This window comes from Hemicordylus capensis, chromosome 1 (assembly GCF_027244095.1).
Source record: "Hemicordylus capensis ecotype Gifberg chromosome 1, rHemCap1.1.pri, whole genome shotgun sequence".
NCBI classification, from domain to species: Eukaryota; Metazoa; Chordata; class Lepidosauria; order Squamata; family Cordylidae; genus Hemicordylus; species Hemicordylus capensis.
In genome coordinates, this window is record NC_069657.1 from 159,145,779 (window position 1) to 159,161,692 (window position 15,914).

The window sequence follows — 15,914 nt, forward strand, 5'->3', positions numbered from 1 at the left end:
GGAAGGATGGGATGTGTCCATAATCTACCACTTTTATGGTGCTTAAATATCAGATATAAATGTCCTTTAAAGGCTTGCTTCAATTAATATATGAAAAACCTCTGTGCTTTGTACTGTCCTTTTCAAACCAAAGAGCCTGAGATTGCTTTGATGCCCCGTTATCTCATGCAAAGGTAGTAGGAAAAAAAACCCTCTATGCTCTTTGGGGCAGTACCCTCCATTTTTTAAACAACTGGTTTTTATGCTTTTTAAAAACCAATATGGAGTTATGTTGGTCTGTCCTTGTGACCAATCTTGTCCACACTTGAGAATCTAGATGAGATCCCACAGTGCATTTGGTGAAATGAACAGAAACAGCTATACAGTTTGGTGCATCTGCATAGTTGTTCAGCAGTGAAAGTTGAAGGAAAAGTGACAAAGGAACAGGCTTTTCTGGGATGTAAAATAGCAACAAAATTGTACGTACTAGCCCTATATAAATATCATGCTTAGCCCATGCTGTGTGGTCTAACTGTAGAAAGAGAACAGAAGAAAAATATTCTATTTTGAAATATCTCAGATAAAACTGAATCTTTTGGGTCTGTGTATCTCTCTCTCTCTCTCTCTCTCTCTCTCTCTCTCTCTCTCTCTCTCTCTCTCTCTCTCTCTCCCTCCCTCTCTCTCTCTCTCTCTCTCTCTCTCTCTCAAATTGGACATTAGTGAACATAGGGAAGGCAATATCTATGGAATTAATCCAACAGTTGAAGTGGCATTTATGCAGTTTTGTTTGAAAAATTAAAAGAAGTTGTATTAGATATAAACTTCATCACATGGTTTTCATAATGGGTACTGGTTCTTTGAAACTAGTAGTTCATCTTCTGAATGTCTTGCTGTTCTAGAACTTCTGATAAACACTCTTATTTTCCCTTTATCTGAACAGATATGGTGAGGTTGTTCTCACATGCACCCTAACCCAAGCTAGGGAAGCCCAGCCTGGGTTAGGCTATGTGTGAGAACTGCCGGGATCAGGCCTAATCCCAATGGGGCAGTGCCACCTAGCCCAGCTTTCTAACCTGGCTTTTAGCTGGGGCAGTGGCGGCTGGTGTGGGTGCCCCCGGTTGGCAGTGGGAGGCACTTTTAACTGTAGACTAGTAGGTGCTTATTTATCCTCCCAACGCACCTGAAAGCTGTTTGGAGCAGCAGCGTGTTGCCCAGCACCTGCTGCAGTGGAGGATCAGCTCCGCCACTCAGCCGGTGGAGGCCATTTGCATGGCCAGCAAATGGCCTCCATGCATGTGTGGAGGCCAGCTGAGTGGCGGAGCCCATCGTCCGCTGCAGTGGGTGCTGGGCGGCGCACTGCTGCTCCAAACGGCTTTCAGGTGCGGCGGGAGGATAAATAAGCACCTACTAGTTCACAGTTAAAGGTGCCTTCTGCCATCACCTCAGCAGCGCCTGCATCAGCCGCCTCAATCACAGGGTTAAAGGCATGAGTGAGCGAGCCCTTAACCAGGCTCCGGATCACATTCAGCCCCAGCGGACACAGAGGCGGGTGCTGAGAATGGCCATCTCCTGGGGGAATCCCCCAGAGCACTGCACATGTCATGTTTTGCATTCCATTCTGACCTCTGGAGCTCCGTACTGCGTCATGCAGCGCGGATTGTCTAGGAGCATGGTCCGCGCTCCCAGCAACATTTCAGTGCTCGTCTGGGGGAAGGTGAGTTGGACCAGCCTTCCCCCCTGCCCACCTGCCTCCCCTCGCCCAGTCATGTCAATGGCCCCAGTATCTTGTATACAATCAGAAACTGAATTCCTGAAGGTCACTAGCAAACTGAGTTGTCAGTGTCATAAGGTATTAGTCTTTGGGATAAATTTAATATTAGCATTAAAACAATAGTACTTTGATAGCCACAATGTCTCCTGTTGGATTCGTTAGATTATAATTTTAAGCATTAGATAATGGTTCTCTGCCCCATACAGATATAAAGAGGAGGTGTTATAAATTAAAATACAATTGTGGAAAACTACTAAAATACTATTGAGTGAAAAGTACTTGCAGATTCTGAAAATATTTTTGACAGCATTGAAAAATATCTCCCTTCACCCATCATTTTTGAACACTTCTTGGGAGTGTTCATTTAAATTTCCCTGACTAGTTCTCACTTTTGGTTGACTTTACCTGACTTTCGGTTGACTTTATCTGACTGTACTAAATCTGATTTATTTGTTTAACATACTTATATACCGCCTCAAACTTATGTCTATGGGCGGTTTACAATAAAAACAACACAAATTAAAACAAAATTAAAACATTAAAATAATGTAAAATTTAACAGAATGTTAAAAGCTGTTTGGCTGTGAACCAAATGCAACATTATTCGTGATTGGCTGGCATCACCCCTGTGATTGATCTAGGAAGCATTATCTCCGTTTGCTCTTTGACTTTAGTGATATCACCACCACATAGCATAATAATCACATCATAATGTTGTCCCAGTCATGTGATCCCTGATTGGCTGAGATCACTTATGTGATCTCACTTATGGAAGGAGAAAAAGCCAACAACTAGGGGGGCAAATGATACCAAACTAGTAGCAGCTGTTAAAGAGAAACCACCAACACGGAATGATGCTGAAAAAGGGTGGCTATTCATACAATATTTTGGGGGGAATGTTACCCCCATCAAAATGACTATGTATAAACCAGAAATTGAAACTAGAGAATGTCTGACAGCGCTCTAAACGCCATTATATTCCATAGCATAGTCAACTTCTGAAATACAGTCTATCTGAAGGTCTACAGATCAATAGATGATTCAAACATATTTATTTATCTGCAAAGCACCATCTATGCACGTGGTACTTTATACAGTCTCAAGCTTGTGAGCCTCTCAGGGCAAGGACTTGCTTCTGCCCCTCAGGGCTCATAATCTAGCTATCAACTCAACTGAGACAACAGTAGGAGGGGACGAAAATTAAGGCAGGGGTTAACATGGGATGTGATTATTTGTCATATGTATTTGGGCTTAGAGCATGGACTTAGTTACAAATGTCACTTTATCCACTGTTGACTGTCTCAATGTAATTTTACACTAAAAATGTACGTGAGCTTCCCTCATGCTTTTTGTGTCATGTATGAATCTACATTACTGCCAATGTTGGTTTTACACACATCGGAAGCTGATTCAACCCAAAGGTGATTTAAGTCTTAAGTGTCAAAGCTCCTTCAGGCTGATGACAAAATCTTTATACTACTTTGTCCTCTATTTAGTACACACAGAGATATAACATTTTAAAGCACAGATTGCATATAAACCTTCCACAGTAATTCACTTTACAAGCTATATCTTTACAAGCCATAGCACATCCACGACCCTATGAAGAAGATCAGTATTTCTCCTATTTTATCAGCACAGAATTCTAGAGTCCTTCTTACATTTAAATCCTTTGCTAAGACCAGTAGTCTCCCATGTCTAGTCCCAGGAAGCACACTGAGGGGCTTGAAAGCAAAGCCCTTGAGTTTGCTAACTTTGAAAATAAATACATATAACTGAAGATTAGGTTCATTATCCATCAGGTGTAAGGCCATTAAAGTTCTTATCACCAAGCACTGTAGCTAAAGTCGAAAAGCCACATTAATAAATAATAACGCAAAAATGCTGTGGTATAATGTTCTCTCTATTTAATAAGGTTCTACATTGATCTACAGCAGCAAATTATACTTTTTTGATTGTTTAAGTAATACTGTGCTTTCACTTGGCTCTCGGTTTATGAGGTAATTTAAAACTTTCACGGGCTTGCTAATGCTGACTGAACAGAAGCAGTTCAAAGTTATAGCTATTTTACATACCAAACGGGAACAAGTTTTACTTTCAGCATTCTTCTCTTCTTGGCTTGCTTTCCTCCCTATTTTCATTGAACATTGTGAACGTATTTGCAAACATGGATCTTGGTTTACAAATCCAAAAGCAATTCAGCTATTTGAATTACAATGTAGCTAACACAGATATGCTTGGAGTAGTCTGGTAAGGATGAAAAATTGGAAAAGTGAGGGGAAAAGGTGCTTTCTAAAAGCTGTTAAGTTTAAATGGGAAAGGACAATAGCTTAGTTGTAGAGGAGCACGTGCTTTGCATTCAGAAAGTTGCAGATTAAATCCCTAGTATTTCCCTTTGAAGGAAGATTTTAGTAACAGGATTGGGAATGGCTGGAGATTTGTTGCTACTCAGAGTAGACAATACTAATCTAGGAGAACCAATGATCTCATTCAGCTTTGTATGTCCAAATGTCTTTTGAAAACATCAGTTACTGCCTGCCAGAGCTTTTGTTGATTATGTATAATGCTTGGTATACTTTATTTTTGATTCTTACATCTATCTGTCTGTCATGCATTTATTTATTAAATTTTTATATGACCTAACCATGACTGTAACCCAGATATGAACTCCAGTGGGTGGTGACATCTTTCTGATCTGTCTGTGTTAGCTATTGGAATGAAAGAAGGCTAACCAATACAAGTAGTTAAGCTTTAGAAACACAGCTAAGAATTTTTTTAATTTTCAGAATAAATTCACTCATACTGTTTGTTTTTTATTGCTTCTTAAATCTCATGTTTTTCACTTGCCTGGTGAAATGCGTTGCTGATATGTACATGGAATGCATATCAAGATACAAAGTTCATTTTAACAAGTCACAGAAATATATGAACATTGTTTTGCACATTGTTCTGTTACACACGTGCATGCGCACACGTGCGCACGCACACGCGCACACACAAACATCATTTTTCTAAACCTTGTCAGCATTCGGGTTCTTATTTCTATGTGGCATGTTTAATATCAGGAACATAGCTAAGAACATAGTCTGTATATACCAATGCTCTTTAACATCTACATGAAGGAGAGAGAACCGGGAGGTTTGGTGCTGGGTTTTATCCATATGTTGATGACACCCAGATTTACTTCTCCATGTGAACCTCATCAGGAAATGGCATATCTTCCCTAAATGCATGTTTGCGTGCAGTAATGGGCTAGATGAAGGATAACAAACTGAAGTTGAATCCAAATAAGATGGAGGTACTGACTGTGGGGGGTCGGAACCTGAGAGATGATTTAGATCTGCCTGTTCTGGATAGGGTTACACTCCCCCAGAAAGATCAGGTACGTAGCTTGGGAGTGCTCCTGGATCCAAAGCTCTCCCTGGTTTCTCAGGTTGAGGCAGTGGCCAGGAGCGCTTTTTATCAGCTTTGGCTGATAGGTCAGCTATGTCCATTTCTAGAGGTGAATGATCTTAAAACAATGGTACATATGCTGGTAACCTCCAGACTTAACTACTGTAATGTGCTCTATGTGGGGCTGCCGTATGAATTCTGGAAAATATAATTGGTACAGAATGCAGCAGCCAGATTGGTCTCTGAGACAACACGAAGGGACCATATAACACCGGTTTTGAAAGAACTGCACTGGTTGTTGATAGATTTCCAGGTGAAATACAAAGTGCTGGTTATTATAAAGCCCTTTACGGCTTGGGACCAGGCTATTTAAGAGAGCACCTCCTTTGTCATGAACCCTTCTGCCTTTTACGATCTCCTGGAGAAGTCCAGTTACGGTTGCTACCAGCTCGTCTGGTGGCGACGCAGGACCAGGCTTTCTCTGTGCCTGCCCCAGGTCTTTGGAATATGCTCTCTGCTGAAATGAGAGCATCTCCTTCTCTGTTTTCAGGAAGACCCTCAAGACTTTCTTGTTCTCGCAAGCTTTTAATTTGAATTTTAATAATTATAATAATTTGTTTTATATTGTTTTTATTGTGTTTTATGTATTTTAATCTGTGATCTTTAATGTTGGGATTTGTACACTGCCTAGAGATTTACATATCAGGTGGTATGGTAAAAATATATATTTACATATTTACCTGAGATTTACATATCAGGTGGTATAAATATATTTAAAAAGTACCCTAGCTTGGTATTCTTAGCTAGCAAATTTTCCCTTGGAGACAATGAAACTTACTTCTGAGGAAACATGCATAGGACTGTGCTTCATGAGTGTTCTCTGCTGGAGTATGAAGCTAGGCCTTCTCACTTATGGCTCTGAATCTTTGAACACACACAACCCAGGGAGTTTTAGCTTACCCTAAGCCTCCTTGCCTTCAGGAGGAAAAGTAGGACCTTACATTCTTTTGAGAGGGAGGGTGTATTTTATCTTTGTTAGTGGCTGCAATTACTGTATGTATTATATTATTTTTAATTATCTTTGATTTGATATGTCATTTTGTAACTTGAATTTGTTGTTAGTCACTTTATTCAATGTTCAATTACGTAGGATATAAAATAAATAAATAATGATATATTTAAAGAATATTTACTTCTAAAGCATTTCTTTAAGGATAAAAAAAAGTTAAAGGGTAATCTTGATTTACAGTATTTATCCCCCCCCCCGCTGTCAGGAAATATGTTTATAATATCCTCTAGATGGCAGCAGCTTTATATTAATTTTAAAGCTTCTGAACCGAAAGAAAACAAAGCTGTTTCATGAAGCTCTTTGTGGAGATTTGACCATTTTCTGTTCTTCTGTACTTAAGGATGCTTGTTTTCAATACAGCTAGAGGATCCCTAATGTAGGACAGCAAACTTTTCAAGGAAGAGAAGCAGACGTATATAAGCAGAGCTAAACAGTGGACACACCACTTCACACTTCTGTTTTGGGTGTGGGTGTGTGTATTGGATATGAACTTTCAGAGTGATGGATTCACAAGGCCCAGTCTTGGATAGATTCAGTTAAATTACAACACACACCACACAAACCCCGCCCCCATGTTTTAAAGAATAATATTGTGGCTATTTCATTTCTAATACCCCAAAATATCTATAGCATTTTTGTTAACACAGGTCAAAGTCACAGTTTTGAAGGGGGAAAGTACATGAATCTATGTATTGGACATGCATATTTTAATGTAAACCACCCTGGACCATTTCTGGAACGGCGGTATAGAAATCAATCAATCAATCAATCAATCAATCAAAAATAAATAAATAAATAAATAAATATTTTGTGTGTGTGTGTGTATACATATATGCGTGTGTGTATACACAGCAGCAGCCTGTTTCCTCTTCCTCTCTTCCAGTACTGTAATGTGTTTAGTAATAAAACAAAGTGGAGTTCCAGGCAAGCTTGCAACACTTGCAAGCTGTACTTCTCCAGGGCTCAGTGTGAGAACCAGAAGGTTGGTGAAATGTGTTCCTGAGGGGTGCATGTGGGTGTATTTAGTGACTGTGGTTATAGCCAAAAGAGAAGCTGAGATGCCTACTTGGCTGTAACTGTTGCCAAGGCAACCAGGGCAGACATGGCCAGTGACAAGAACGTCAACCCTGGCTAGATTGTCCAGGCGACATTATTGTTGTTTTACTCTTTAGAACATACTTTTTTATTATTTAGAATTTATATATTGTTTGCAACAAAGTTCACAAAGTGGTTTGCATAGCAAAAAAAATAAGTCAGCTCCCTGTCCCAGAGAAGCTCACAGTTTACATAATTGGTGTCTCTGCCTCAAGTTGTGGCATCAAGGACCATGTGCAACTTGCTGTGCTATATTTGAGGGGTGGGGTGAGGTGAAACAGACTGATGAGGAGATTACCTCCTTCCTGAGGCTTGGCAGCCAGAGAGAGGCAAGCCCAGAGAGGAGGAGGGCGCTGACTAGTGACACTAATCCCCTTCCTTCTTTATCTGAGACCACAAGAAGGCAGCAGAGGGCACAAAGTCATCCACAGGAGGTAATGCTTGTGGGGCAGGGAGAACCCTCACACATTGTCAAGACCCAGACCCTCTTAGTTTCAGAAAGGAGTTTATTATGTGCCTTCAGACCATGTATATTCATACCTAAAATACAAAGAGGGGCTCCCTCCTGCCCTCACTAATTGGTTCCTCTGCTAAACATGAAATAATGCTGTGGGTATATTGATCAACCAGCAATATTTATCTGACCCTGATACATCCAGAATGCTACCACTTATAAATCTTGAATTTACAGTGTGCAGCATATATATATATAGCATATATCAAATTCGGGTTACTTTAGAATCCAAAGATTGATTCATAGGGTCATGTTTCAAATGTGAATCAACCTTTAGCTAATTCCTTGTGCTGTAGGCCTACCTGGAAGTTTGTTTTGGACTCAACATTCAATTGACTCTTCTGCTATACCTATGCTGGCACAGTGAAAATACACAAGCTGGCATTATTTCCATTCAATCACAGTCTTTATGGATTTCTTCAAATATGCTGCCTATCAAAAGCCAAGGTGCAGTAAGAAAGTGATCATGTGAACTGGCTCTTTTTTTACTCTGATCCCCATATAAGTAAAGTGTGCTGTTGAGTCAATGTCGACTCCTGGCGACCACAGAGCCTTGTGGTTGTCTTTGGTAGAACAGAGGAGGGGTTTACCATTGCCATGTCCTCATGTAGTCCTCTGTACTGTATATAGCACTTCCCATTTATATTAATATGAATGTATCAGAGGATTTTCTGTACCCCCTTTATACCATTTCTCCCTCCTCACTGGACTAAAAGTGGTTGAACTGTATTCCAGAGCTAAAATGGACAACTGCAGTAATGTTGTACCTTTAGTAGTCTGCACAAGATAAATTGGAATTCTGCTTTTCTACTTGCATTAAAAATGTTTTATGCAGAGCAATCAAATTTTGTTTTATTATATCAGCTGTGTCTGTGTGCATGTGTGCGTGCACACACTCACATGGTAGAGGGAGAGTTCAGTTAGTACTTAATTCAATGGGGAATGTACAGTCAACAAATCCTCCAGGCTCCATAGGACAGATCTCTTTAGTTGTATCTCACATTTATATCCCAGCCTCCCTCTGAGGAACTCAGTACATGAGGCAATCCCATTTTACCTTTACACCAGTTCTGTGAGATAAATTAGGCACTAGTAGATAACAACTTGCCCCAGACCATCCTATGAACTTAGCTGCTAGGTAGGGATTTGAATTAGGTTCTCCCTGGCTGAAGGCCAATATTTTATCCACAAAACAACGAGACGCAGTGGTGCCCATGAGAAACAGTGATGGTGAGGCTGTGAGAGAAGGCTGATGCTTAATAATCATATTTGGTTCTTATTACTTGCACAAAATATCCTCAGAAGGAGAGAAACTGCTGTTCATCTCATTGACTGTTTATTCGCTTCTTTAAAAGCAATTAGGGGTTTAATCACAGTTTCTATAGATTTCTGGAGAAAATCTGTAATTAAAATCTTCACAGTCCCCTTGCATTATATACTTAACTTTTCCATAGTAGTGCTGGGATATTTTTAATATTCTCATATCCCTGTGCTGGAGTCGACCAGGCATTCCACCATAGCCCAGCATCGTGCAGTTGTATAAGACTAAAAAGCAGTGATAACAAGTCAGGGTGATGGTTAACCCTCTCATTCTGTTCAAAGTTGTTCTTATAATGAATAGAGATGTTTCTTTTCATTATTACAGCACAGAGAGGGAAAGAAGAACATTCTCTCTCCTGGTGTGAGAAATGAGGCTGGCTTACCTCCCAATAAAGCTTGTTTAAATCTGCAGTTAATTGAAAGCTTATCTTCTCTCTGAAAATGGGAATGATGTTCATATAAAAAGCAATGTAATAACTTAATAGCTCTGCTGGAGGTGACTCATACATGTGGGGCAGATAAAGAAGGTTAAGAACTGTAGATGCTTAATTCCTGCTGCCTCAGAATTACCTCAGAGAGAGAGAGAGAGAGAGTGAGTTCTCATATGCTTGCCTGGATGGATGAGGAGAACTGTCAGAATTGATCCAATGTCACTGACTCTTTCCTGCCTGATACCGTATCAGCAATCAAATGATGCATGAGGCAAGTATCCCCTGCTGGGCAATTGAAAGAGGCTGGGTGTAAGCCAGGCATATTGCAAAACTACAGTAAGGTTTCTGAAGGCTTGTGTATTTGATTCCAAATGAGACCTCTTTCCTTCCCAGTAACTGCTTGTAAAAATGACACTACTAGTATGCAAAACCCAAAGGCCACCTGTTTTTTGTGTGGATGGTAGTTTTTCCTGATCGTCAGTGAACCCATGGTTGAAAGGAATGTTTTTCAGATTGTAGCTGTCCAAAGAAATTGAAGAGCAACATATTTTTGCATAATGCTTATGCTGAAAAAGCATGCTTTCTTTGTCTGTTTCAAACAGTGGCATCTGGTGGGCCACTGTGTGAAACAGGATGCTGGACTAGATGGGCCTTGAGCCTAAATCTTATGTCTCCTTCCAAATCTGGTGCAGGTGCCCACTTGAGAAGGAAGGAGCTGATGGTCAAAGTGTATGTATGGGGCATGTACATTTCCCTCCTGAGGTGCATCTATAGGAAAGAATATTTATTGTTCTTTTCTGCAGGATTGGATCTGTAACTTGCGTTTCTTTGTCATGCCACTGGATGGTAAAAAGTAAGCCAGGGGTTCCGATTCAGAATTCTCTTTTCCAGACTAAATTACTCTTGAATAGTCTTATTGAAATTAAATAGTCCTATAGAGTAATTCTTAAGTATTGTTGTCAGGAATGGATACTGCTCAGACGCACTCAGGAGAAACATACTTGTATACCGTAATGCAAATTCTGCAAGCTGAATGCTCCTTCAAACCTAAGAACCAGTGCATCGTCTATAGGGTAGCCATTAAAACAGTTCGCACAGTCAATAACTGGGTAGGACAAGTGTCCTACCCAGTTTTGGAAGCTGTGTGCTCTTCTATTTTTGAACATGTGAGGGCTCTGTTCTAACCAGCAGCAGTATCCAGCTGCTGAATTAGGTAGGAGGAAAAGCCCTCACGCAGTTGCTGCTTAGCACACTATCCCTGCTGGCGCCCCCTTCCTTGCTTTTCCCTCACAGATGATCAAAATTTGGGAATGCACACAGTTTCCAAAACTGACTTGTCCTGCCCAGTTATTGATCGTGTGAACTGCCTTGCAGTCTTGTTTGGGCACTGAAGGACCTGGTAAAGCTATGATTTAGGATGTCATGAGGCTGCAACCCTCAGAAGTACACACAGCACCCAAAAGGAGCAGAATGTGCATATCTGCCCCAGTCTCTGTTGTGGCCTCATCTAGGGTGTCCCAGGCACTGACTTTTAAGTCTTCGGTTGAAGCAGGAGACACACAGAACCAATTTCTTCTGAGGTCAGTCCAGGGAATGAGATTGTACAAACTATGGTGACTATGCCTCTTCACAGTGGGCTCGCTGTTCAAGTTATATCTTATCTGTGTGCAACCTTAAGAGTGCAGAAGCAGCATTTAGACAAAAATTTCTGAGACAGAACCATTTCCACTGCAGAGCAGATTAGCGTGATGGTGAATTATGCTAGACTTCAGAGCAGTCCGATAGATCTGTGCTGATTTACATCAGCCAGGGCCATAGACCTTTCTGCTTTCATTTTGTCCTTTGCATTTTTGTTTATGTTCCTTCACTATGCCAGATAATTCTGCCCCATCCTCAGTATTTATTTCTCAATATGTGAGGGCTGCTACCATCTCCTGATCTAATAATCTCACCAATAAGTTCTATAGTGATATTTATTTATTTCGATCTTCCATGCATAAATCAGTTGCTCCTACCTCTGGCAATTTTTAAATCTTTTCATTGTTCAGTTTGTTCGATTCCCCCAGGCTTTTGGGCATAGGAATATATCTTTGCAAGTTGCAAATCCTCAGACCTCAACAACAACAACAACTTCCTGCCCTCCCCCTAACTGTTTGTCTGGATCTCTAGAAGAAATTCCATTACCAGGACAGACAATGGAGTAGTAGACTGTATCAGTTCCCGTGCTGCTGCCTGACTGATCCACTAGGCAAGCTGGACGTCTGTATCCATACTGCCAGGGCATTGGGGATTAATCTCTTTTGTGAAGCAGGCTGGGTGCTGGGAGCAAGCCGCTGCTGCTGCTGCTGTTTGCCTTGAGTCCCAGGAGAATGCAAGGCTCTGTGAAATGACAACAATGTGGTACTAATCAGCATATGGAGGAGGAGCAGAATTGCATCCACTGCCCCTTCTCAGGGCCTTTTCAAGACTCTGAGAGACCCAGGAGCAGAATGTCCATAGAGTCCCCCAGTGGCGTAGCCAGGGGAGCTGGTGGGGCCCTTTTTCGCCCTCATCCCCGGCAGCCCTGCTGAAGTTTTTTAGTGTGTGCACCAGTGATACCCCTTCATGTGACGCAGCCCCAAAGGGATTATGCAAGCTCTCCAGAGCTCATTCCCAGCTGGCATTTGTTTGCTGGGCTGGAAATGAGCTCTGGAGGGATCACAAGCTCTTTCAGGGCTGTGGCCACACTCTCTTGTGGCCACACTCGGACAAGGGGATGTGGCCAAAGACCCAGAAGGTCTGTGCGAACCCTCCAGAGTTCATTTCCCAGCTGTGTTCGTTGTTGGGTGCATGTTTTGTTAATTTTCTCCCTTGCTCCGAGTAAGGGAGCAAGTGAATGAAACACGCACCCCAGCAACAAACACGGCTGGGAAGTGAGCTTCAGGGGGAGGGGAGCAGCGAGTCAGCTGGCAGCTTGGTTTCTTTGAACCCGTCCGCCCTATTATATCTGCCCGTGGAGTCTCCTTTTTCTTCTCTCTGGCTGACATACTGTGCAACATTGTGCATGCAGCAGAATGTAACATTTGCACAGTTGCATAGAGTGCTGTTGTGCAAGCGCAAAAATTACACAGAGTTGCATGACAGTTAGTTGTTTCTATCGACAAATTGCTGTATCCTCCACATTCTAAGCAACTGTTTGGTGCTGACCAAGGTCACACCTGCATCTGGCACTGAAAACCTGGTCTTGCTCATAGACTTGCACAAATTAGGGTGAGAAAGGTCTTGCTTGTCTTTCTCAAAATAACAATTTATTTAAGGAAAGAGTCAATTTGCTTTAAGGACACTGGTTCTATTGCACGTATGTGACATAACTGTGCTTGTTCTACATACGGAACCCTGACTCAGCTCAGCAGAAGTTCCATTCCATGGACTGTTGGAAAACAATAAGGTCCTTCTAGCTTCTGTTTCCCCCCCTCTTCCCTTCTGCTCAGCTGGTTGATTTATCTTTAAAAACCATTTTTGTATTGTTTTGTAAAAAGAGATTTGTGCCCTCATCTTTCAGCAGAAGCATTTGGCTTTGTAATTAATAGATTGATTGCCATTGGCAACAAAGGTAAAAGGCCTCAGTCAAACTACATATAGCAGTAACAATGTCATAAAATACTTTTATTTTTATGGCAATCGTCTTAAGAAACTGAAACAATCACTCTTTTGATTATGAGACAAATTTTCTTTTAAATAGTGATGCAGCCCAGTTGAGCTAGTTAATGTTATAGTGCATGATTGTCTTTACTTTCTGCAATCAGCTTTTTATTCACAGTTTTACAATAGGTGTAAATTTTTATCACTCGTTAGGCAAGCAGAAGAATGAATTGAACTTCAAGAAAATTTCTTAGAATTGGCTATAGTGATATAACAGAGCAATAACTGCGTCAAGGACCAACTACCAGCAGGCAGAGAAAAAGTAAGTGTCATATAAAATACTAAAAGGTCAGATGTTTTGGAGTGGGGGAGAGGAAAATAAAAGAAAGAAATCCACAAATGGGAACATTCTGTACCTTGTCAACAGAATGGCTGTGAGTCAAGCTATAAAAATAAAAGTTTATTATTAAAGGTTTAGAACTGAAAAAAACAAAATCTTACACTCTGAATCTCCTTTGTAGCCACTGAAGAGCAAGAAGAGAAAACCATTATATAAACAATAGGAAAAGAGACAGGCTAATTAAGCACAAAGCACATTGTGCTTCATGAGTGATAAAGAGTAGAGAATGAGGCCTAGAATTCTGCTACAAAAATTATGCAAATGGGAAAACAATTCTGCAATTAAAGAGTAATTTATACCTCCCAATTCTAGTAACTAGGAGGTATGAGTTGCACCCTGTGCCCATCACTGGCTACTGCCATGTAAGTAGAGCACATGTTTCTTAAACCCCCTGGACTTAGCCACCCTTCATTTCCACTTTATTTATTTTTCAATTTGAATTTTCGCACATTTGGTGAAAATGGTGGCATGGGCAAAGAGGCTGCTCTTGATAGGATTTGCCCTAGGATATGGCAAATGTTGCTGGCAGCCTTGTCTTCCACCAACGTGCCTTGGGTGGTATTCTTGCATGGGGAAGCAGCTTTCCCACATTACTGTTGGAGAGAGGCACTGATGGCAGCTGCTGCTCTGGTGCAAGTGCAAGACTAACGGTGTCAGTGTATGGGGAAAGGATACCTCCTGCCCAATCCTTTGCTCTGGTGATGGTATGCAGTGTAGAATATGGCCGAAAGCAGAGAATGCCTCCCTTCCCTGCTTTCCAGGAAGTGGCTAGGCAACTAACCAAAAGACAGTTGACTTGCTTTGTTAGTTAGGAGGGGTTTCCGTGCTCAGCCTTCTGGCCCAAACTCCTTGCACAGCAAACTGTTTCGCATAAACCATTGGGGAAGTAATGTAAAAGTAACCATTGGGGAAGTACAGCAACAGAACACCTCTTTGTTCTTCTAAATTAGCCACTGCTAAACCCTGGGAAGGAGGATAAAGAAAGAAGACACAGAGAGAATGGTGTTTATATGGTTTCTATATCTAAGGGGAAATTGATTATTTCCTCTTCTGAGTTGGGACCTTTGTTGTGCCCCTAGCTCAGTTCTGCCCAACACACAGTTGAGACACTGTGTCCTAATAATATATGTGTTTGTATCAGTGCAAGAAGTTATTTTTCCCAAATGGCATCTCATTTTGGGGACATATTGACGCCACAGACTGAAACGGCTTTAATAGCCATTCACTTCCCCCAGGGATCTTTGGGAACTCTTTTCTGATTGGATAATGTGTAGTGGCGCAAGAACCATGATCCCTGGGTGAGGGGGAGACATTTCTCTGAGAGAGCAGATGGAGCTGGGCTTATGGTATCAGCATGCAATCGGAGAACAGAAGCTGCTGGGACTGGCATGTCTCTTTAATTGATGCTCCCAATGCATTTGGTGGGGTGGGGCGGGATCTGTGATGGAATATTTAGCTTTGTTACATAGCAGTTCACTGGCAAGCCAGTTAGAAGTTTGCCAGTGGACTGGGCTGCAAATAGGCTAAGTATTCCCTTGAAATAATTGATTTGTAATGTGTTGGGAACATAAGGGAAAGAGACATACTAGTCCCGGCAGCTGTTCTCATGTTCTGAACTGTAGCTGTCTTAATTCTCCCTCTTTTGTTGGTTTAGCCCAGGGGTGGAGAACCTTGGCCCTCCAGCTGTTTTTGAACTACAACTCCCACCATTCCCAGCCACAATGTGGCTGGGGATGGTGGGAGTTGTAGTTCAAAAACAACTGGAGGGCCAAGGTTCCCCACCCCTGGTTTAGCCCCAAATTGCTATAGTGGATCTTCTGCCTTTGGACAAATCTTATGTCTATGTTCAAGATAGGTTTTGTTGTTGTTGTTGGTGGTGGTGGTTTTGCTTGTTTTTTGCATTTTCAGAAAAAGAAATTGCCTTGTAACACCTAGCTGCTTCTTTTCCTCATATTCTCAGCTAATCTTTGCACTGGATGGATGGACATCATGCTGGATTACTACAAAATCTTGGATGTTCCCCGAAGTGCTTCTTTGGTTGATATTAAAAGAGCGTAAGAGAAATCCTTCTTCAGGTCACCCCACTTTGCCTACATGACCCCAGTCATCCAGTCCGTACCCCTGCTATGTCAGCATTTGCCAGCAGGGCCTGATATTAAGTGATTGGATTCCTCTTGCTGTCCTTAACCCTTTTGGGGCTGTTCATGGATTCTTGACTGCAACAATGATAGGGGAAATTGAATGGATAATTGGGGATAAATGGATCCAGTGGGGAGGAGAGTGATATAATGCATATAGCAGCCAGACACAGAGCCAAGGGT

The 15,914-nt window shown here is 41.5% G+C and overlaps 1 protein-coding gene across 5 annotated transcripts in view; it reads left to right on the forward strand.

The window, feature by feature from the left end:
- Positions 1 to 15,914, forward strand: part of LOC128342827 (uncharacterized) — a 75,281-nt gene that overhangs the window by 44,704 nt on the left and 14,663 nt on the right. For 2 of the 5 annotated variants that reach the window (XM_053290819.1, XM_053290858.1), the window contains exons 1-3: positions 13,006 to 13,164; positions 13,407 to 13,515; positions 15,554 to 15,647. In XM_053290819.1, the coding sequence (XP_053146794.1) occupies positions 15,574 to 15,647 (74 nt within the window). In that variant the 5' untranslated portion in view covers positions 13,006 to 13,164; positions 13,407 to 13,515; positions 15,554 to 15,573. The other 3 variants (XM_053290849.1, XM_053290839.1, XM_053290829.1) reach the window with 2 other exon arrangements.